The 24,352-nt window shown below is 42.1% G+C and overlaps 1 protein-coding gene across 3 annotated transcripts in view; it reads left to right on the forward strand.

Annotated features, from left to right (window-relative positions):
* Positions 1 to 1,184: 1,184 nt before the first annotated feature.
* ATRNL1 (attractin like 1) overlaps positions 1,185 to 24,352 on the forward strand; it is a 503,181-nt gene continuing 480,013 nt past the window's right edge. Inside the window, exons 1-2 of one of the 3 annotated variants that reach the window (XM_083616673.1) lie at positions 1,185 to 2,086; positions 2,271 to 2,950. In XM_083616673.1, the coding sequence (XP_083472799.1) occupies positions 2,646 to 2,950 (305 nt within the window). In that variant the 5' untranslated portion in view covers positions 1,185 to 2,086; positions 2,271 to 2,645. Of the gene's footprint in view, positions 2,951 to 24,352 lie in introns of all 3 variants that reach the window. The other 2 variants (XM_083616675.1, XM_083616674.1) reach the window with 2 other exon arrangements.

The raw sequence follows: 24,352 nt of genomic DNA on the forward strand, positions 1-24,352 counted from the left end.
AGGCTACTCTGGTGCAAGTGGCTGATTACTCCTGACCAGAAATTCCACTCTTAAAATTGATATTTGCCCTTCTCACATCAAGACAGTTCACTCTTGGAAAGAGAAGCAGAGTTTGCAGTCTCCATTCATTTACATGCTACCTCTGCATTTTCTGAGCACACTTGTAAAAGATCTTCTCCTTACTCAGTGTAGGGTGGGCAAGCACCCTAGCATGTGTACAGCGCTAAGAAGGTGCATTCTTGGGGTTTTTTTAATCCAAGAGGACAGTTGTCAGTTATTTCATGAAAGATGATCACAGCCCAGGGAAACGCAAGCCAGTATTAACTTATAAACTTTTTACTCTTTAGCAATTTAAAATCACCTATAATGAATTCATTATCTGATTCAGGTCCCATTCTCAGGTAAGCATACACAAGATTTAATATGGATTACATTTGACCAGGAAATCCGTGCAAAATCTGCCTGCTGATATGCAGATTGTTGAAATGTCAAAAGAAGTCAGTAGAAAATAACACATTTTAGAACAGTATTTAAAAAGTGCTCAGTCAACAAATATCAAAATGCTTGACCTGTATATATAAATGCTTACATCCTTTGTTTAGAGTAAATGTTTGTAACTTCTGAAAGTGTAGTTTTAAAAGTGTGTGTAGCTCTTGAAAGTACTCCCGTGGTTTTCTTCAGAAAAAGAATGACAAGAGATTCTAGAACTGTCCTTTCGTGGAGTGGCTACTGTGCCTTCACGTAGCATCTTCACAGCAGGTAGACATTCAAAAGTTGAAGCCTACCCTGACATGAAGATATAGCAATGACGTGTGCAAACTCCACCCATTGAATGCAGCTGTTGAAGGCTCCCATTGGGAGCAGTACCGGGGGGGGGGGGGAGTAAATGCAAAGTACACTCAAGTCAACCAGACTAATAATAATAATAATAATAATAATAATCATTCTTGTGCTGCTGTTTCTCATCCTGTTTTTGTTTTAATTTTATTACCCTGAGTCACTGCGCTGGCAAAATATTTCTGAGAAAGCTCCCAGCCTTGCCTCTCCCCACCCCCACCCCCTTTGTGTGCCTGCGTATGAGAAGTTCAGGAACTTGTTTTCTTCCTTGTTGGAAAAGATGACACGCTCTTCCGATCTTCCATGTGGAAAAGCGGCGGCGGCGGCTCCCGCCCCCCTCCCGACCAAGTAGCGGTTTCTCCCTCTCTCTCGTGTCACGCTCCAAAGTGATGCAATGGAGCAATGCGCTGCGCCTTTAAGGGGGCTTCGCTGCTGCACATGCTCAGCTCTTCTTTGTGTGGTAGTTTCTCGGCACGACTCCCCTGCAAAGCTGTAGGGGAGGCTGAAGCAGCAGCGGCAGCAGAAGGGGAAACAGATACACACGGCGTTGCAATCCTTTCTGCTGCCTCCAAAAAGGCGGCGGGGTGACGCTCCTGCCCTTCTTGAGGCTTCCTTCTGGGGCGGCTGGGACAGGAACTTTCGGAGAGGGCGGGGGGGGAGAGGGAGGGAACCTGCCGCCAGCAGAAGCCTCTGCGCCTCCTCTTTCCCTTCACTTCCAGCTGGGAGCGGGGCTCGGAGCCCCCCAAACCCTTTCTCGGCGCAGTTGCTTCAGCAACGAGTGGCCTGAGGCGGCGGGGACGGAGCCGCGGGGAATTCCTGCTTTCTCGCGCGCTGGCTGAGGAGGGGCCTGGCAGTCCAGAGAGAGAGGGACGGCTCTGCACAGACCCGGCGGAGCGGGAAGAGGGGGGGGGAAGGAAGAGGAGGGATTCAGCCCCAGCGAGCCGCCCGCCTCGGAAAAAAGCAGATTACCAATTAGCCTTTTAAAAATGGCTGCTTCCAAACTGTCAGCTGGGACAGGAGGAGAGGGCTTTTAACTAAGCAAGCGCGCGCCCCTCGCCCCATCTCGGCGGGGACGGACGGGCGGGCGAGGAACTCGGGGCCCACTTGGGGCGGGAGGCTCTGAGGGGATCCTGAGGGCGCTTCTCTCAGCCGCCCGCCCGTGGGAGGAAGAAGCATCCCTTCCACCGCCGTCCTTGCCCGGCTGTTGCTGCTTAAAGAGGGCGAGCTACAAAGGAGACTGAGAAAGGGGGTGCGGAGAGAGGGAGATATATATATATATTGGGGGGCGGCCGGCGGTGGAGGAGCAGCTGCAGCGTTACCCTGGGTGGGTTGAACGGGGGCATGTCGTGAGGGGAAGCGACAAGGTCAGGAAGGAGTCCATGGAAGACGGAGGCAATGAGCCCTGAGGACGACGAGGAAGAAGAGGCGGGAAGGCTGCTGCTGCTGGTGGCGTCGTTTCACCTGAGGGATAAACGGGAGGTGTTGTGAGGAGCCCGTGGACAGACGGAGGGGGAAGCAGGGCTTGGCGGTCTCCCTTATTTCGCACTATAGACCGAATTAACCAGTTCTCTTCAGGACACATTTTCCCCATCGGTCTCTTGTTTTGTGCTGCTTCTTTTTTGAGGAGGGGGCGCGCAGTCTCTGCTCCTCCTCATCTCTGCGTTCAACTCGCTCTCTCCCTGACCTGGGTGATGTTCCTGGAGCGGCGGGGCTTGTTTTCCTCCTCGTCAGACCTGCACAAGGAACTGGGTTAATCTCGCTTCCCGGCCCGCCCGCCCCCTCCGCGCACCGGGTCCCGGCTCTTGCGGATGTGCTCTGTGGCAAAGATGCTGGATCCTTTGGGGAAAGTCCTGCGCAGGATAGGAGGCCCTCCTGTGATCTCTGGTGCCTGGAGACCTTTTTCTTGCTCCTCCTGCTGCTTCGCCACCCTTCTGGATATGCACAATTGGCTGCTTTTCTATGGATTACTGTACCTGGTGCTGTATGCCCAAGTCTCCCAGTCCAAGCCTTGCGAGAGGACCTCCTGCTTCTCGGGCCGATGTCTGAATTCTACCTGCATCTGTGACCAAGGCTGGGTAGGAGACCAGTGCCAGCACTGCCAAGGCAGGTTCAAGTAAGTGTCACCATCTTCTGATCATACTCTTTCCCCCCACCCCCTTTTTCCTTTTCCTGCTGTTATGTTTTATACCCAAAGTGTCTTTGCAGAAGTACAAAAACTAAAGCCGTCTTCCAAGAATCCCTAGATCATCGTGTGCTTGCTTTTAATGAGAAGACAAGGAGGAATCTGATAGGGACTTTCCCTTTGATATGATCATGAGAGCGATAATTCTATCTCCCTGAAAAAAGAGAGAAAAAGTTAATTCTTAAGGTCTTTCCTTCAAAGCAAATGTTTTTATTCCATTTAATGTTCCCCTCCCCCAATACTGTTCATCCAAGTTCTCTCACAAAGGTGTAATATATTAATCTACACCTAACCCTGTTTAAATGCGTTTCACTCATTATCAAACTAGCCAGCTTTCTCTGAAGGTTATAGTAATCCCCAGTAATTTAAGAAACCTCTTCTGTTAAAGCTGAATGAGTGAGTCATAGACAGCAAAAGAGGATTGAAAATAGTGGTTTGGATGTGTGGTGCACACTAAGGACTGTGTGCTGTGGATATAAGTTGTAGTAGCTTGCTCATTTATATGAAACATGCTTAAAAAGAGGAACCTGTGCAGTTTTGTGGCTAGAGTTATGGAGTAAAGGTTAGTAATGCAAGGATTTCATCCCACTTCTGCTACTGATCTGAGCAGTTACCTTGTGCAGGTTCATTTGCTTCTGCATGCTTTCTTTTTGTGCAGTGTGTAAAAGTGGGAATCAATACTTACCTTTGTGCACTTAATTGAGATTTATAATCCAAGATAATTTTAACAGCTAGGTGTTAAAATAAGGCAACATGTGTGTATTTACACACACAATTTCTGGGCAGTTGGGAAAACCAGACATTAAAACAGCTCATCTGATAAGAGAGCTGGCTAGAATCCATATTTTACAGGAGTACAGTTTTTTGCTCATGCTCATTTTTATTGATGTACGTGGTGAGCTACTTGCTTGCTTGAGAAAGAAACATTCTGCAGAAAATGGGGGGGGGTATCAACTTTAATGGAGTATTTGTAAGAGTGAAAGTGGTTACTTAAGCAAGTTCATATTTTGATGACCAAGTTCTTGTTTGTCTTGTAACAATCCACAAAATAAGTTTTTCTTACTATGTAGTTCCACTCAGAAAGTCTGCATTTAGGGATTAGAATGTGATTCCTTCAAAACAGTTAATTTTATCTGAGTGTCAACTGCATTCTATTTTATACCTTAGTCTAAGTCTCTCATAATTTAAGACAAATAAAATTTCCAGATTATAATGTCTCCCTTAGCTAATGTCTACAAAAATCAGTACCTCCAGTAATGATACTATAATAGGGGGATTTTCTTGGTTGTTTAGTATTAAAGGATTTATTCTTTGTCATGCACAATATTTGCATGAGGAAAGTGAAACTAACAGAGGGAACATTACCTAAAGCTTGCTTGTAGAATATTGTAATGCTTTTTCCAAGTTAGTGTTGGGAATATTTAGCTGAATGTTCAAGGTATAATTCTCCATTAGCAGAAGAGTGTTTTAATGAGGAAAACTTGAGGACTTCTGGTAAAGTATAAAAATAAACGTACAAGTTTTTGTTTTATCTCTGTGTTGAATGACTTTGAACGTGTTATTGATGTCATTATTGTTCTATAAATGAAAAATAGGTTTGGGATTCTGTAAATGCTGTAAAGTTAATCTGAAAAAGAAGGGTTATAATGCACCTTTACTGTAGTATTGAAGTATTTTTTTGATATAAGATACATCTGTTTCTGTATCTGAAGCATAGCAGAACAAACCATATACCTGATAAAGTATCTCACAAGACTTGAAGTTCAATTTATTTAAAATATTTATCAATTGACTTTCCTCTAAAGGGGCTCAGGGCAACGTACAACAAACATATAAGCATAACTGCATAAACAGTAAAACCATAATCTTAAAAATAGATATTTACAACGCCTTAAAGCACTGTTTCAAATGTAGTTGCTGAGGATTAAATACTCCATGGTTATTCTACAAAAATAAAAATGTTTCAGTTGATGTCTGCAGAGTGAGAGTGACAATTCCAGAGTTAGAGTTCCACCACAGAGAAGGCCCTTCAATGCAGATTGTCTCCTCAAAATCTGATTGGGACTGTGTAGGGGCGGGGGGGGGGGGATCTACTATGAAACTAATGAATCTTAAGTTTCAGGGCCCCTAATCCCAGGCGGACCCCAGAAGCGACTTTAGTCTGCATTGCTTAAAAATGTTGTGTCTGTTAGACCCAGTTTAAATCACATGACTGATTGATTTTTAAAAATGTATATCAACAATTCCAGGTTTGTGAGTCAGTAGCTCAGTAGTTTGTAAAAGTGTGTGATCTGTCATGGAACAACCCCAGTGAAGAAGATAACAGACCTCGTTGCTGGTTGTGAAGAGGCCTCCATGACAGTTCAAGCTTCAGGCTCCCAAAAATGTAGGTCCACTACTGAGACTGTGGATAGAGCTCTCCCTTGCCAGTCTTAAACTTAGTTGGCTGGTAATGGAGAAGGCACTCTTACATACTGTATATTTGGGTCCTGCTCCATTGAGGGCTGTATAAACCAGGCGCAGTAGCACACAAGAATCCCAAACAGATATATTATAAACTATATAAGGCACAGTTCTTACACTCTAAACCATGGGTAGGCAAACTAAGGCCCGTGGGCCAGATCAGGCCCAATTGCGTTCTGGATCCGTCCCGCGGACAGTCCGGGAATTGCCACGTGGATTGCCAGCGCACGCGTTCTTTCCCTCTCCCTCCCTCACATGGTGGCGGCGGCGCCTCCTCCCTCCCTCCCGGCTTCTCCCTGCCCTGCCTAGAGGAGGAAGGGGGCAGGGCTTTGTTGGGGCCAGCTGCAGCAGTGCTCGAGCAGCCGCCATTTTAAGCAGCCCCTCTCCGGAGCCCTTTTGTGCACTGCTCATCGTCCCGCCGTCACCAGCCCCGGCCGCTTACAAGACAAGTAAGCAGCCACCAGGGCTCATGGTGCTTTTGCATCATTTCCCTCCGCCTCCAAATATAGTCTGGCTCCCACAAGGTCTGAGGGACAGTGGACTGGCCCTCTGCTGAAAAAGTTTGCTTACCCCTGCCCTAAACTCAGCTCCCGTTGCCGGGGTTGGTTAATTTAAAATATGACAGAGAAAAAGCCAAATTTGAAACATGGTTTAATTTTTGTACTTCAGGTATTTCACAGATTGGATCATATGGCTTGATATAAGTTGTTATAAATTAAGGCTTTTGCTTTTTATAAATTTCGCATTGCATTCAGTTTTCTTTCTAAAACATCCTTTGTTTGTGTGTGTTTAAAAGGCTTAATCGTATAATTTATATAAAAGAGCCCTAACTTAAATACATTGTTTTGAAGTGTTAATGTGTTAATTTTCAATGATGTTAAAAATATATAAATTTAATTTGTAAAGGTTTGTGTTTCTTGTATGATCTGTAAAAGAATTCAGTAAAATAAGACTCTTGTTCTTTCTTGATTCCTATCTTATATGACGTGAACCAAGAGGATATGCAGCAAGCTTAACTCATTGTGTAATGAGTGATTGGCATTAGCAAATGCTGCTGGTATTGACACCAGGGCAGTATCAGTTTAGGCAATTTGGGTGTTAATCTCATGTGAGATTTCCTCTCCATTCCTGAAAAACAATAACTTAGCAGGCAGACATCAGAAATGATTGATCAATCTTGGTAAGCATGTGTCAAAGTTAATTGACTGATTCCATGGTAACATAGCATTTCCTCTATAGGGAATTCGTTAAGATTGTAAGATTATTCTTTAAATGCTGTTCAGGGATGGATAAAGGATGAGGAAGAAACAACTAGGGGTCAACTTGATTTTTTACCATAAAAATAAGCATATCTCTATTAAACTATTAGGCTTCCAGCCTCTTGTTTTTTCACAGCCAAAGGTCAAACGAAATTAACCTTTCCAAAACAGAATTAGCATTAGCATAGCACACAAATTGCAGGGAGAGAACCCTCCATTGGGCAGTACCTTTATTGGCACAAACCAAGATGTCACAAAAGTATTACGTACAAGTTTTTGAATTCCCAAGAACTCTTTCTTAGGCAAAATGTGACATAAAAAAGGAGTTTGTGGCATTTTGACTGGTTACAATAAAGATATTGCCCATCCGTGGATTATGAAGTTTACTCTTATGGACTAACACAGCTACGTGTGTGTGTGTGTGTGTGTGTGTGTGTGTTTGCATGATAAAAGAAAGGCTTTAAAGGGATTTTGAAGAACATAGATATAGCAAACATACTATATATACTATATGCAGGTGTCTTTACTGTGTCTGGTGAACTATCAAGATTTTCTGATATTAACTAAATAATATTGTTTTCCCCTACTTTTGCTGCTGTTGCTTAGATCAGTGGTTCTCCGTTTGTGAAGCAAGGAAAAGCAGAACAATATAAGCTGTGTTTAGGGTGGGTGGAATCTCCTCCATGATCTCTCCATGTGAAACTTGCTTAGAAATGGAAAGCAAAAGGTTCCTTTTCCCAACGGTTTAGTATAAGCTATTTTCTATCTGGCATGTTGAAATCTGGTGTCAGGCAGCAGCAATTTTTAGTTCATGTTTTCTCTAACATGCCTAAGGACCTCATTCTGCCTGCTATTATCAGCTTGCCCTGAGGCCACTGCAGTTCCAAGTTCTAGGAAATATACAAGAATAATGGGAGACAAGTTAAAATTACAAATTCTTGAAGAATACTCATTATAGCAACATTAAAACCAATGCAATAAAATGGTAACAGCCTACTTACCGGTATTAAAAGGATCAAGTGAAAAGGTGATAGAAACATGGATGCACATAGGTATAATGGAAACTAAAGCAAGCTATTAGACTCAGTGAGTACCCCTGGCCGCTGTCGCCCCATGATACCAGAGTCAATACAGGCCTGTAAATAAGTGCCTTGCCATTAATCAAGCACAATTTTTATCACCCAAGTTGGATAACTGTGAAGGATGCAATACCTGCTTAGAGTTAAAAAGCATGCCTGCGCCCATGGGCATAGCCAAGATTTTTGTTGGGGGAGGGGCAGGCTTTTGTAGGGGGAGGGAGAACCTTACTGTAGTATTTTTATTGATTTATGGGGGCAGCTGCCCCCTGCCTCCATTTGGCTATGCCCATGTCTGTGCCTTACACCTTGGCACCAAACCCTAAGGTGCCCCACTTACCTTTCATGGTGTGAGAGCCACACAGAATTCCATTAGCTGCTCCACTGGAACTGGCCACTCCTGCAAGAACCCTTTGAGGATCTGAAAAACACTGAACTCCATACCTGTTCTGCAATAGTTTGTTCAAGTGGCAACTTTATGACCCTGTCTGCCTCAGTCTTCCAAGATTTCATAGCTCTACTGGCATAAACTCCAGTTCCTTCCAGGCCATTAGGGTACACTCCTGAAAATGTGTCATCTGGTTCTGTGACAACACCATTGGCAGTGCCATGCTGAGTTCTGAAACATGGTGAGCAAGAAAAGATCAAACTGAAAAGGAGACAACAGAGCACAAAGGTCCCAACCATGGACATGACTCTAGAGTGCTTAGATGTAAGAGACTTATTGATGGATTGTGGCCTGGTTGTCACATCAAAAGTGGGCAACTGAGTTAACCAAATCAGGAGGCCACTGCCAAATTGCCACTACAAAAGGGAAAACTCCAAAAAGTTAAACCCCTGCTTGAGCCTTTATCAACCCAGTTCTAGGACAATATAGCAGAACACCATTTGTCCTGGGAAATAACCTCAAAGCCAGCTGACCCAACTGCAACTGAGTTCCTTTTCCAGCAACAAATCTTGTTTCCAAAAGGAAATACTATTGTGCTCATACCTTTTTATTTTATTTTATCAGACAGCCAATTCTAGCCTCATGTCCCTGGAACCGTGGATTATCTTGTGAGGTTAACTGAGGTCCTCCATTGCATCACAAAATCTATGCAAGAGGGCTTGACCAAGAGCTATCGCTTGACAGGCAGAGTTAAGGTAGCCACTGATTTCTGCAGGTTCTTAAGCATTAACTGATGTATCCTTCCCACAGAAATGGCCCCAAGCCTAAGCTTTGCCAGCAGGAAGACAGGTGGCAGTACTGGTGAAGGGAATCCAATTCAATACCTAGTAAGGTAATCACCAAGCAGGGACCTCTGTCTTTTCTTCTGCCATTGGCACTCCCAATTGAGCAGGCAGATAGCAAACTCCTGTATCAAAAGCCAGCATGAGCTTTATTACTTTTCCATTCCTATTTCCCTCTTCCTCCAGTTTTGAGCTGCCAGCAAATGTGTTATAATACTGTTTAGCAATATTAAACTGAGTGCACACTGTCAAGCTTACCTAAGAACAGAAGACTCTGTTGGTACTTTATCCCAGTAATTTGATTTATTCTGTTTACTACATTTCCCCAGTATTGCCAGTATCCCTGAGTTTCACCAGATACATCTGAAATCAGCTTGATTTCAAATGTACATCTCCAGCACAGAGCCATAGGAAGTTGAAAACCTATATAGTTATCTATCCTTGACTTTTATTTGATTACATGGTGATTTCCTCTATAATTTATGGGGTCATATTAGAACATTGAAAATTATTGGCCTTTAAAAACCTTTTAAAGAAGTTGAAACTAGAAACTGGCATATGCCTCAGTGAAACCATGTAGAAATATTCTTTTAGCTATGTCCAAATATTTGTAGAAGAAGCTTTACTGATGGTTTTAAGGAAGAAACTACTATCTTCCAGATCTTAGTGTGCTTTTACTTTAAAATGACTGCCCTTCCCCCTGAAGCTAATACAGTAGTCAACTGATCTGTCATGCTTATATGAAGATTCTTGTCATGTGTTATAATGGCTATAACGCTCAAGTGAGCTTAACATTGATAAAATATTAATGCCCAGGTACAGTTCTAGTCACATGTGATTATGCATGACTAGTTGCACAATGATGGGAATGCACATTCAGATGTGCATCTCAATGCACATGTGATTGAAAGTAATGCAGCATGCATGGGCAACCATCAGCTGCATGTGTATAGGCATCTTGATTTACACCTTCACTTCCAGCTTCAACAAGTAAGCAGAAGCCCATTTCCACATGTGGCTATTAGGATTGAATTCAGCTGAATTGGATGTATAATATGAAACAGAGGTGGTGATTAGTATTTTCAAATATTTATTAGCATTTGACTGCCATGCTTGCAGTTCTGAGTAAGATCCATTATCTCCTGAATTGACAAATTGGCTCTCAAATTTGAATTTCATGGCAAGGTCCTGAGCCACACCACCTTTCTTAGATAATGAAACACATGGACATCAATATTTTGGGTTAATGGGATAAATAAGGCCACAACTTTATTGGTTACAGATGTGAGTGGTATTGGCTTAGGCCAGGGATGTTCAACAGGTCGATCGGGATCGACTGGTCGATCCCTGGGAGGTTGCAGTCGATCGCTGTTGATCGCGGACTCATTTTCCTTTGCTTTTGCCTAAGAGCACTTGGCCCGGCCCCCTCTCTCCTGCCTGGATTTTCTCCTGATCTCTGTAACGGAAGACAGAGTTTTTGCTGTGTGGCAAAATGCTCCCACATCACTACTTTTTTTTTTTTTGGCAACTAACCCCCTCCCCCTTAAAAGTACCCCCACAAAATGGACATAAAACGGGGTAGTTCCCACCCCTAAAAAAGCTCAACAACTTTGACCTGAACCCCCCGAAAGGGAGTAGATCACTGCCAGATTTTAATTCTGAAAGTAAATCTCAGTTCCTCTGGAGTTGGCCACCCCTGGCTTAGGCATCGGAAGTGAACCAACTATATCTGACTCCTGCCCGTCATGCAGGTAGTCTCACAAGGGTCAACCACCAGTAGGGGGAGCCCTGTTGATGTACATCAACTGTGAGCTCCCCCAGGGTCCCCAATGAAGTCATGGCATGGCCATAGCCCATATCCTGGCTTTGGACAGGATCCACACCCCAGGATCCCTTTAACGGAATACCCTTAACGGAAGGCCACAACCTCCTTCCCATAAAACAGGTTTACCAATGCCTAACCGCCAAACCTTACAAAGTTGTGACGATTGCTACAAGGCAGGCGAAAACCACATGACTGGTGCCAGTATGCCAAGTGGGAAAATTCCTACCTGGCCCCCTCAACAGGAGACCAACCATAGTCCATAGCAAGGCCAAGATGGCGAGCACATGAAAATAGAGCGGGAGGGTGGGAGATCCAATGCAGGAGGAGAAAGGAGACAGAGCCCTGGCTGCAGGAGGTTTAAATCAGGTAAGCCACGCCCCAAGTCACCCGATTGGTTGGCTGTGGGGCGTGACGAGGCCGGGGCTCTCAATGATGTGGGAGGCATCGCCACGCCCCCCTGCTGTACACGGGGAGAGCTCGTGGCCAGCCTGCAACTCCGCTGCCTTGGGAAGTGGAGTGGTTTTGCTAAAGTAATTCTCTCAAATAGTTTGAGGACTATTAGAAACTTTCTATAGTGTGTGTGTGTGTGTGTGTGTGTGTGTGTGTGTGTGTGTCTGTCTGTCATGTCTCTTTACGATATGTGTCTGTGATAGAAACTCCCCACGTCTCTCTGAGTGTGATTCCATCTAAAGTTTAGTGGGGACTACCGTATTTTTTGCACCATAACACTCACTTTTTTCCTCCTAGAAAGTAAGGGGAAATGTCTGTGCGTGTTATGGAGGGAATGCCTACGGGTGGCATGCCTACGGATTTTCCTCCTCTAAAAACTATGTGCGTGTTATGGTCGGGTGCGTGCTATAGAGCAAAAAATACGGTAGTTGAAACTTTAGTTTTACCCAAATAGCAAGTTCTAACTGCCATGTTGAGTTGTTGATCTGCTGTTTACAAATAAATACATCTATTGAAGTTTCCCTAACTCCTGTTGCTTCCTAGTATTCACGCAGACATATTGCAAGTTGCCCCTTCATGGATCACTGCCTTGCCGTGGCGAAGGGGCTTGAATAACTCAGAGAAGCTATGAACTATGCCGAGCAGGGCACCCAAAATGAACAGATCATAGTGGAGAGTTTTGACCAAACGTGATCCACCTGGAGGAGGAACCGGCAAGCCACTCCAGTATCCCTGCCAAGAAAACTCCATGGACAAAGACAACAGGCATATAAAAGTTATGACGCTGGAAGATGAGCCCCTCAGGTCGGAAGGTGTCCAACGTGCTACTGGGTAAGAGCGGAGGACAAGTACAAGTAGATCCAGAGCTGATGAAGCGGCTGGGCCAAAGCCGAAAGGACGCTCAGTTGCGGATATGCATGGAAGCGAAAGGAAAGTCCAATGCTGTAAAGAAAAATATTGCATAGGAACCTGGAATGTAAGAACCATGAACCTGGGTAAGTTGGATGTGGTCAAAAATGAGATGGCAAGAATAAATATTGACTTCCTGGGCATCAGTGAACTAAAATGGACGGGAATGGGCGAATTCAGTTCGGATGACTATCATATCTACTACTGTGGGCAAGAAACCCGTAAAAGAAATGGAGTGGCCCTCCATTCCACTCAAAAGAGTGGCGAAAGCTGTACTGGGATGTAATCTCAAAAATGGTAGAATGATCTCGATACGAATCCAAGGCAGACCTTTTAACATCACAGTAATCCAAGTTTATGCACCAACTACTGGTGCTGAAGAAACTGAAATTGACCAATTCTATGAAGACTTACAACACCTTATAGAAGTGACACCAAAGAAGGATGTTCTTCTCATTATAGGGGATTGGAATGCTAAAGTAGGGAATCGAGAGATAAAAGGAACAACTGGCAAGTTTGGCCTTGGAGATCAAAACGAAGCAGGGCAAAGGCTAATAGAGTTCTGTCAAGAGAACAAGCTGGTCATCACAAACACGCTTTTCCAACAACACAAGAGACGACCCTACACATGGACATCACCAGATGGGCAACATCGAAATCAGATTGATTATATTCTCTGCAGCCAAAGATGGAGACGCTCTATACAGTCAGCAAAAACAAGACCTGGAGCTGACTGTGGCTCAGATCATCAGCTTCTTATAGCAAAATTCAAGCTTAAACTGAAGAAAGTAGGAAAAACCACTGGGCCAGTAAGATACAATCTAAATCAAATCCCTTATGAATACACGGTGGAAGTGAGGAACAGGTTTAAGGATTTAGATTTGCTGGACAGAGTGCCTGAAGAACTATGGATGGAGGCTTGCAACATTATACAGGAGGCAGCAACGAAAACCATCCCAATGAAAAGGAAATGCAAGAAAGCAAAGTAGCTATGTAACGAGGCCTTACAAATAGCGGGGGAGAGAAGGCAAGCAAAATTCGAGGGAGATAGTGAAAGATACAGGAAATTGAATGCAGATTTCCAAAGAATAGCAAGGAGAGACAAGAAGGCCTTCTTAAATGAGCAATGCAAAGAAATAGAGGAAAACAACAGAATGGGAAGAACCAGAGATCTGTTCAAGAAAATTGGAGATATGAAAGGAACATTTCGTACAAAGATTGCCATAATAAAGGACAAAAGTGGTAAGGACCTAACAGAAGCAGAAGACATCAAGAAGAGGTGGCAAGAATACACTGAGGAATTATACCAGAAAGATATGGATGTCTCGTACACCCCAGGTAGTGTGGTTGCTGACCTTGAGCCAGACATCCTGGAGAGTGAAGTCAAATGGGCCTTAGAAAGCACTGCAAATAACAAGGCCAGTGGAAGTGATGGTATTCCAGCTGAACTATTTAAAATTGTAAAAGCTGATGCTGTTAAGGTGCTACACTCAATATGCCAGCAAGTTTGGAAAACTCAGCAGTGGCCAGAGGATTGGAGAAGATCAGTCTACATCCCAATCCCAAAGATGGGCAGTGCCAAAGAATGCTCCAACTACTGCACAATTGCACTCATTTCACACGCTAGCAAGGTTATGCTTAAAATTCTACAAGGAAGGCTCAAGCAGTATGTGGACCGAGAACTCCCAGAAGTGCAAGCTGGATTTCGAAGAGGCAGAGGAACCAGAGACCAAATTGCAAACATGCGTTGGATTATGGAGAAAGCTAGAGAGTTCCAGAAAGACATCTATTTCTGCTTCATTGACTATGCAAAAGCCTTCAACTGTGTCAACCACAGCAAACTATGGCAAGTTCTTAAAGAAATGGGAGTGCCGGATCACCTCATCTGTTTCCTGAGAAATCTCTATGTGGGACAAGAAGCTACAGTTAGAACTGGATATGGAACAACTGATTGGTTCAAAATTGGGAAAGGAGTACGACAAGGCTGTATATTGTCTCCCTGCTTATTTAACTTATATGCAGAATTCATCATGCGAAAGGCTGGGCTGGATGACTCCGAAGCCGGAATTAAGATTGCCGGAAGAAATATCAACAACCTCAGATATGCAGATGACACAACCTTGATGGCAGAAAGTGAGGAGGAATTAAAGAACCTTTTATTGAGGGTGAAAGAGGAGAGCGCAAAATATGGTCTGAAGCTCAACACCAAAAAAACGAAGATCATGGCCACTGGTCCCGTCACCTCCTGGCAAATAGAAGGGGAAGAAATGGAGGCAGTAAGAGATTTTACATTCTTGGGCTCCATGATCACTGCAGATGGTGACAGCAGTCACGAAATTAAAATACGCCTGCTTCTTGGGAGAAAAGCAATGACAAACCTAGACAGCATCTTAAAAAGTAGAGACATCAGCTTGCCAACAAAGGTTCGTATAGTAAAAGCTATGGTTTTCCCAGTAGTGATGTATGGAAGTGAGAGCTGGACCATAAAGAAGGCTGATCGCGGAAGAATTGATGCTTTTGAATTATGGTGCTGGAGGAGACTCTTGAGAGTCCCATGGACTGCAAGAACATCAAACGTATCCATTCTTAAGGAAATTGGCCCTAAGTGCTCACTGGAAGGACAGATCGTGAAGCTGGGGCTCCAATACTTTGGCCACCTCATGAGAAGAGAAGACTCCCTGGAAAAGACCCTGATGTTGGGAAAGATGGAGGGCACAAGGAGAAGGGGACGGCAGAGGATGAGATGGTTGGATGGTGTTCTTGAAGCTACCAGCATGAATTTGATCAAGCTGCGGGAGGCAGTGGAAGACAGAAGTGCCTGGCGTGCTCTGGTCCATGGGGTCACGAAGAGTCGGACACGACTAAACGACTAAACAACAACATTGCAAGTTGTCCTCACATAGTGATTACCCTTCCCAACCCACTGGAAGCTACAGTTTCCATTTTCTCTTTTTGCTGTCCTCAGGTGCTGTTCTGTAGTTTCTTGGTCCTTAATACGATGCACAATGAATTCATTCACTTATTCATTTCTTGTAAAAAACAAATCAATCTCAAAGCAATTTTGGAAAAGGTAAAACAATAAAATCAATATTAAAGCAAATTAAAATTACCTCAATTTTCTAAGCATCTGGGTAGGCTTGTCTAAACAAAAATGTTCTTAGCAGGTGCCAAAAAGAGAACAGTGAAGGTGTCTGCTTGATATCAATAGGCAGGGAGTTCCAAACTGTAGGTGCTACTACACTAAACAATTGGGCCCTTAAAATGCAGAATGGGTATTGTGCGGGAGCTGTAGGAGTGCCAATTCTGCGGGATCAAAGTGGTTGAGTAGGCACATGTGGGGTAAGGCGATCTCTTAGATCTCTGAGCACGGGTTTCTTATGCTGACCAGGCTCACTCCTGGTTAGACCACAATTGCTCATACATGTATGGTACAAGTATTTTAGTTGACCAATCCAATGCCTTCTATCTACAGTGTGCTCTGGTTGCAAGTGGTTTTAATAGAAATGCATACTATGTCAAATATCTGCAAAGGAAATAGCCCACCTTGCAGATGAGACTAACTGCACTTTATACTGCTATCTGGTTAGTGTTTTTTTCTTCTGGAAAGTGTGGAAAATTAATATTTCTGCATTCTCCTCCAAATCCCTGCCTGCCTGCAGAAAGGACTGCAGAGATATGTATATTTTAATGGTTTAATAAGATTGGTACTGCTTATGAAGGATGATAGTATTTACTATTTGCTAAGTTGTTCAATAATTTTATCTCAGTGTGCAGTATTTATTTAGCTTTCAGTTTAACTTGCTAATAGCCTGTTAAATTTCTAAATGCAGATTTATTTGGGAGTTATACAATAAATTCTAATTTTACAAGTAAAATATAGAATACTGAGGAGACCAGGGAGAATGTTAAAACCTGCATCGCTTATGAATGACTTGTTTAAATTTTGACCTAATTCTGAGGGAGCATGCACTGGCCTACTTCTTCTCTTACTGAAAACACCAGTAAAGAATATATCTAGTGTACTTCTGCAATATGCTGATTCTTTGTGACATGATAAACAAACCTAAAAGCAATTTAGGAAACATTAACATGTTAAAAGTTATACTATTTTTAAAATAAATTCTCCATGGGTCAGGAACATATAGACTTCATAACAGAAACCACAAATTATAAACCCAGTATCATGATATGGTCTTCAAACTGGATTTGGATTATATATTGATATATTGCCCAGTCTTAATAGGATGCTCCTGCATTTATAAATTTATAAACAATGGAAGCATTTTAGACCATTGCTTTCCTGAAGCTTTTAGTTTGTTTTAGCAGTGTAGCCCATGGCCTTATTGCTGTTTATCAATTCATCAATTGTTTATTAAATCTATATCAATCTGTGGCAATGCAATGGATTATTAAATTAGAATACCAGTGAGAGTCAGGCCACAGCAGTTATAGTTCACAATGTATTAATAAAGCCTATAAACAATTATAATACACCATCAACACATTGGACAAAAGATTCCTGCATTGCAGGGCATTGGACTAGATGACCCTCATGGTCCCTTCCAACTCTACAATTCTATGGCAAGTAGTTGGGGGGGCAGAATTAAATTCAGTACTCATTTCAGGATGAACTTAACTAATTCACACTTTCTGAAACAATTTGAGAGCCAAAACTCAGTTATACTTTGAAATACATACCCAAATTTTGTGATGCAGTTTTCTAACCAATGTGTGTGTGTGTGTGTGAGGAATGTGCATAAAAATGAATGTATTCATTTAAATAACATACAAAAAATCATTACCTTAGAGGAAATGGCTTGTAGAAATGTGTTCATTAGTCAGAATTGCATAGAAACATATGCTTATTAGAAGTTAGCACTGAAATGCTGACAAATTTTAAGGATTTTTTTTTCCCATGGCAAATTGCTACAGAAGTGTGGAGAACTGAATTTTAGAATGGAAAAATAAGAAATTGGCGCACCTGAAATTCAAAGACTCACTCATTCCTAATGGCAAGAAACAGGACCTGGATTACTTAGTTCAATGGAATATTGAAAGAGACAGAACCAAAAAACCTTAGTTTGCATAAAAAGAAAAGACACCGCTTGGCATTCACCCAGCATATTGGAAGTATACGAAGAACCTCCACCCGTTGTGGTGGGGACACACACACACACACGTTTTTTTGGATCTGTGTGTATGGGTAGAGTGAATGATTTACTGAGCACTCAAATTCTAAGCATTTGTCTCATCCTTTGCAGAATGTATATGTTCCAGAAAGGCAGAGTATGAAGGATCATTTGAGGCTCACAGATTGAACTGTATCCTGAACTGAACATTATGGTGTCATTAGCCCAAACATCACTTTTCTTGTTGAGACTTATGCCCTCAGCAGAGATAAGAAAATACATACTGGATGCTTGCCCGGAGCTTCTGGAGCTCCTTTGTGTCTTATTTACACTCAACTAAAACTGCATACAGCATTCCTAGCCTATGATGCCAAACTGAAATAGTTGAGGGGAGGAAAATAGGTCAGTTAACATTCCTCAAGTAACATTTCCAGTCATGCTTTGTTTCTAGCCATGTTTCTTCCAATGGAGAAATCAGGTGATATTTCATTCATGGTAGTATAATTTCTTTTTTTGTCCTAAATACCAATGACGGATGAAAAATCAATGACTTGAAGGCATGCAGTATTAAGCAGTAATTGGCTTGCAGGAGCCCTTTATTTCATTCTGGGTATGTGGTGGATCTGTGATGATGGAGAGGCAAACTGAGTGGTTCAAGGTGTGGGACTGGATGGGATATTCCCTTCTGGCCCTTCCCAACTTTGTGGTTCTCATTTTCACTTATTTTGTGTCTCCTCCTGTGTGGCTTGTATGACTATAAGCATATTGCTTCAAGTGCAGGATTTACAGAGGGCAGAAACAAAGTTTACAGACACATTACACATTTAGCATATTATTTTCCTTATATAACCGATCTTTAGACCCTAGCCTAGCCTATTTTTCTACAATGATAAGCCCACTGAGGATGGAATGAGGATGTCTGAAGCTAGTCCACCTCTCCCTTAAGATCTTGAGGGGTGTACGGTTCAATTTTCATGGATGATTCATCAGGAACTAATACACAGCTGTGTAGTGATGTGGTGAGATGTAATATATAAGAGCACAATTTAATGCTGGTCAATGAAGCACTTCTTCCTACAAGCTAGGAGCATTGGGACTACATCTCAATTTTACTTCCTCCTGTTCCAGGAGTTTCAAGGTCTAAATGGAGGACAGCTGTACAAGTTTGTTGTTGTTTGATTTTTATGGCTGCCCATAAATAAATAAAAGGATTAAGCTCTTGGACAGCCTTATGCTGAACCTGCTTTTACTGGTTGGTTTGTATCTCTGGAGTTTTATATAAAACAAAGAAGGCATACATATATAACAAGGAGCTGCAACAAAATGTTGCAGTCCGGAGTGCTGCTCCTGAGCATTCTTACTTTCTGCTTGCTGCTTCTGACTGACAGCTTCTGCAAAACACTACTAAACCTTAGGTTATAGGCTACAGACACAGCCAAAGGGTGCATAACTAAAAAAAAAAGTATTGAAAATTTTATTTGATGTCATTTTATCCTGAAACACAGTCTGGAGAACAGTTTGAATGACAATGTTTTTTATTTGGGATAAGTTGTCTGTTTTTAGCAACTTATCAAATATTATCAATATTATCAAATTGGTCAAAGCCAATTTGGCAATATTAGCTGCTTTCATTAAAGAGTAAAGACTTGTTTATTATTATAGTACTTTCCTTGTTAAAGTGGGGTGTCCCCCCAAATAGGGGGCATCTTATATACAGAAAAATACGGTATATATTTGTCTCAGCATGTGGAGAATGCATTTAATGATGCTGTTTCAGTTAATATGTGTCAATACTAAAAAGTAACTTTTATAATTCCCCCACCCGGATTCTTAAAACACACACACAAACCAATTCCTTAAGGGTAACATTACTATCTGCTTCTAAGGCTGCTTCTAAGTATTCTTATGGACAATTGTATACAGTTCTTACGATGTATGTTCATAATTTAACTGCAATTATAGTATGGATAGAAGGCAGCGAGAATGTTTTCGTTTGTCAGGCTGTTTGCTGCAGCTTTTGTGTCCATTGAAAACATGATACACACACACACGCACACACACTCTTCAAGTCGCTGGGATATAATACTTGAAAATATTTGTGTGCTGCAATGGAAGCCTCCAAAGTGATTACAGAGTTAGTTAGTTGCCAAAGGGAGTGGTCGTGACATGTGTTTAGATCTGGAAAACAGCTTTCACATGAACAAATGTCAGAATTGGTTGCTGATTATGGACCCTCACTCTGAATTAGCCATTTGGGAAGCAAACATCTGTTTTGGACAAATTTTGTTGCAAAGGTATAGTTTGTGAGGTAAGAAACAGCAGTTGTGAAATATATTTTGTGTGTGTGTGTGTGTGTGTGTGTGTGTGTGTGTGTGTGTTGGAAGTGATTAGCAAATAATATTGTGTTTCATGTTTCATTCTTCTGGATGGTTCTCTCTCCATAGGGACATTCAAAGTAGTATACACATCTGATTCAGAAGAAATTCCTTTATTTATTTATTTTTTAGTAGGTAGTTTTGCAAGGTAGTCTGAAACAGCAAATATTTGGGCGTGGTGGTGGGATGTAGCTTTCTAGATTAATAATAATAATAATAATTTATTATTTATACCCCGCCCATCTGGCTGGGCTTCCCCAGCCACTCTGGGTGGCTTCCAAAAAAATATTAAAATACTGTAATACATCAAACATCAAAAGCTTCCCTAAACAGGGCTGCCTACAGATGGTAGTTGTTGTTCTCTTTGACATCTGGTGGGAGGGCGAGAAGGCCCTCTGCCTGGTTCCCTGTAACTTTGCTTCTCGCAGTGTGGGAACCACCAGAAGGCCCTCAGTGCTGGACCTCAGTGTCCGGGTAGAACAATGGGGGTGGAGACCAATGCACGCTGCCACCAGATTTTATTCATAGTATTGTTTCAAGTCTGCAGTTGCCTACTATCTACTTTGTTATCTTGCTCACATAGATGAAATGTGGAAAAATTGTTGAAATAAAGACAGGAGATGTACTGCAGAGAGACGCCCATGCTCCTCCTATGTGGTTTTTAAAAAGAAGACTGTTAGATGTAGCTAGGCGCTGCTGTAGGAGAATAGTAGTGTACGGCTAAGGAGAAGGATGCCTATCCAATTGGCTAGTCTTAAGAATAACAATTCAGACTGAGAACTGATCCTGTTGAAATATCAGGTTGTTGCTATTTATACATTATACAATCAAAGCACATTGCTTCCAGAAAGAATCCTGGGAACTGTACTCCCAAGCTGCAATTATTATATTCCCACCACACTTTACAATTAAAATTAAATAATCCATTAAGTACAGTTTCCAGGATTCTTCACATAAAGTAATGTGCTTTAAATGTATTGTGTGTACATAGCCATTGTCTCCCTTCTTGGTTTAAAAAATACCATATTTTTCGCTATATAAGACTCACTTTTTCCCTCCTAAAAAGTAAGGGGAAATGTGTGTGTATCTTACGGTGCGAATGCAGGCTGCGCAGCACTCCCTCCTGCTGTTCTAGCTTCTGGCTTCGCCGTGCGAAGCCTCTTCAGGGCACGGGGAGCCTTCATCCCACTGCCCTGAGGAGGCTTCGTGCGGCTATCCCTGGCTTTTGCGGGAGGTGGGGGAAGGGACAGGGATTGCCCTCTGTTCCTGCCCCCACCTCCTGGAAAAGCCCGCAAGAGCCGCACTCCCTTTAAAGAGCTGCGTGGAGCGTGTGTGCGGCTCTTGGGGGCTTTTCCCCGAGGAAGGAGAAGCCTGCAAGCACCGCACACACGCTCCCCGCAGCTCGTAAAAGGGAGCGCTGAGCAGAGCCTGGGATGCATACAGGCTCTGCTCAGCGCTCCCTTTAAAGAATTTTTTTCCCCCTTGCATTCCGCCTCTAAAAACTAGGTGCGTCTTATGGTCAGGTGTCTTATGGTATGGAAAATGAAAAATACGGTAGATAGATGATGGCAGGAATCACTGTCCTAGGAACAGAAATATTGAAGGCTAGAATCTCAAGGGGGGGGGAACTTCTCTGATCTCTGGGCTGTATGAACAAACTGTATGTGCTGGCGTGTCAAGTCCCACCACAGCATGTGTGGGAAACCTCTAAGAGTTCATGTGCTTCTGCTTATCCCGATTCCATATTTGTCTGCCTATTTCCCCTTGATTCTTCTTTGAAAGGGAGTGATAGCTGTCATAACTTACCTACATGAATGCTCCTAATGTTGCTGTTTAGACAGTTCTTAACCTTAATTCAAATATACATTTAATTCCAGTATTTCTTCATAATTTATATTTTTTGTGATAGGTTTATATTCACTGTACTAGACAGCTTCTGTAAAAACCGAATAAATCTGCTGTGATAGGCAGTAGGGTAACATGTCAAATAAAAACAAACTCTTGGAACTGGCTGGATATATGTAGTAAAATAGAAATTGCTACAGGAAAACCATCGCTTGTGTATGAGAAAGGTAGCTGTCAGACACTGAGAATGTTCTGCTTTGTATCACTTTAAGGTCTCCATCTTTGAGGAGGCTGTATGTGTATCCAATAAGCTGATGGTATAGAGGCATCTGACCAAGGGACAGGGCTGAGGCTGGTCAACAGACTCTTGGGCTGTTATTGTTGGGTTGTTGTTGTTAATATTATATCTTTATTTTTAGTTACTGTGATTTACATGGAAATTGTTCAGTTTGGTTGTGTACTATATGTGTGTGTGTGTGTCTACTTATGCTATATTTGTAGCATAAGCATTATAATCATATCATATCCCATGTAAAATATCCCACATGAGACTCTTCATCTCAAGATCATGGGTTAAGCCCCATATTGGGCAAAAGATTCCTGCATTGCAGGGCGTTGGACCAGATGGGAGAGTATCATGGGAGAGTTCCAAACCAGCCTGCTCTGCTAGATTCCTGTTTGCAGTGAGGTGTTTTTTTAAGTGCCAGCAAGAGCAAAAAGGCACAGTACACTGTACCTCCTTTAAAATGGCACAGTGCATTGTACCTCCTTATCCAGGTACATGTATAGATTAGCCCAAAGTCTGCTGGCAGGAAATAGAAATGTAACCAGGAAAAGGTAATACAGTGATTAGCCACAGAGAAGAGAGCAAATACAGGAGCCAATAAGGCTTGAGCACAGGCTTTATCAGAGTCCAGTATAATAAATTTGTAATAGTGCCCCTCCCCTCCCCATGAAGGTCCCTGTGTGTGTTTTTTTTTAAAAAAGATGAATTTACCTTAGGTACATTAGATCCTCTTTTCAGCTTCCTGTCTTCCTGACTTGCATTTACAGCATAACCAGAGGCATGATAAAATGACATGTATTAACATAAGTGACAAGCGTTTCCAGCTGGTTGAAAAGGTCTCTACCTTAGGTGTGTGTTTTGTATCGTTTTTAAACATATTTGAAATTCCCTTTTCTACTGTTTGAGATACTATACGACTTAGACTGTGTGTGTGTGTCCGAAAATAAGTTGTATGCTGGAGGACCATGATAGAAGTAGCATTATGAATGTCTCACAGGGAATAAGAAATACTTGTGTACAGTTCATGCAGATGCTAATGTTAAGAAAACAAGCAGATGTTTACCAGTTTCTAAACCTCTTACTAGGGCAAATCTGTGCAGCATTGCTTATCCCAATTAGCAGACCATGTCCAAAAGATCTAGCTAAGGGTTTTTCCGTAACAAAACATATCTCAAATATGATTTATTTGGAATGCTGCAAGCTAGCACCTTTTACAGTAGCTTGAACATTGTAAGCACAAGGTTTATGTTATTAAGAAAAACATTTTCCATAATAGTCATCTTGTAATCTGTTTTCATTTTTGTGCGGCTTTTATTGCATTATAATGGTTGCAATCCGCTTTGATTTTTTTAAATGAATTGCAGTATACAGATATTTTTATAAATAAATGAAGCTTTCCTGAAAGGCTCTCTTCTGTGTGCTGTTGATATAAGCATATGTTCACATGCAAAATTGTAATATGTATTCAAGAGTTTATTTGAAAATAGATTTTTTATTGCCTTTGCCCCAGGTGTTCTTAATTTCCAACTGATATTTTTGCAACATATGAAGAATGCGGGTCAAATAGAAAAGAGAGATTAATCTGTGTTCTCGAAAGCCGTTAGAGCAGGGGTCAGCAAACTTTTTCAGCAGGGGACCACTTCACTGTCCCTCAGACCTTGTGGGGGGCCGGACTATATTTTGGGGGGGGGGAATGAACGAATTTCTATGCCCCACAAATAACCCAGAGATGCATTTTAAATAAAAGCACACATTCTACTCATGTAAAAACACCAGGCATGCAGGCCTCACAAATAATCCAGAGATGCATTTTAAATGAAAGGACACATTCTACTCATGTAAAAACATGCTGATTCCTGGACCGCCCGCAGGCCGGATTTAGAAGGCAATTGGGCCGGATCCAGCCCCTGGGCCTTAGTTTGCCTACCTATGCATTAGTGCTCTGTGGCTATCCCTCCCTTCCTTCCTTCCTCCCTCCCTCCTTCCCTCCCTTCCTTCCTTCCATTTGATGTTATGGCAGGATAATCTGATGTGCCTTATGACGTGTACAGTTCCCTTTATGTCCCTAAGTGGGTTATTGAGATTGGAATCCATCTAAAACTAGAATTGAAATGCCATGCAAAGTGAGTATAATTTTGCTTGAGCTAGCCATACCACATGAATGGATTTGCCCTGCAGCTGGGAGCCACCTCTCAGTGAAGTTTAATGTAGTCACCATTCACCAGTTGACACATCTGTTTCATTTTTTTTAAAGATATTTATTGAGATTTTACAAAAACATAAGTTTACAAAATAGAAAAAAGTCATATAGAAAGAAAAAGATAAAAAAGAGAACATACAAAAATACATAAAAAAGAAAAAAGAGGAATGAAAATACAAAATACAAAAAACAGATAAAAAAAAGTTAAAAACAAATCCGTTTTTTGTAACTTTAAACTCATTAGCTTGTTTCCTTGGCCTCCTCACACCTCCCCTTTTTGTATTCC

This window comes from Podarcis filfolensis, assembly GCF_964270895.1.
Source record: "Podarcis filfolensis genome assembly, chromosome: 5".
NCBI classification, from domain to species: domain Eukaryota; kingdom Metazoa; phylum Chordata; class Lepidosauria; order Squamata; family Lacertidae; genus Podarcis; species Podarcis filfolensis.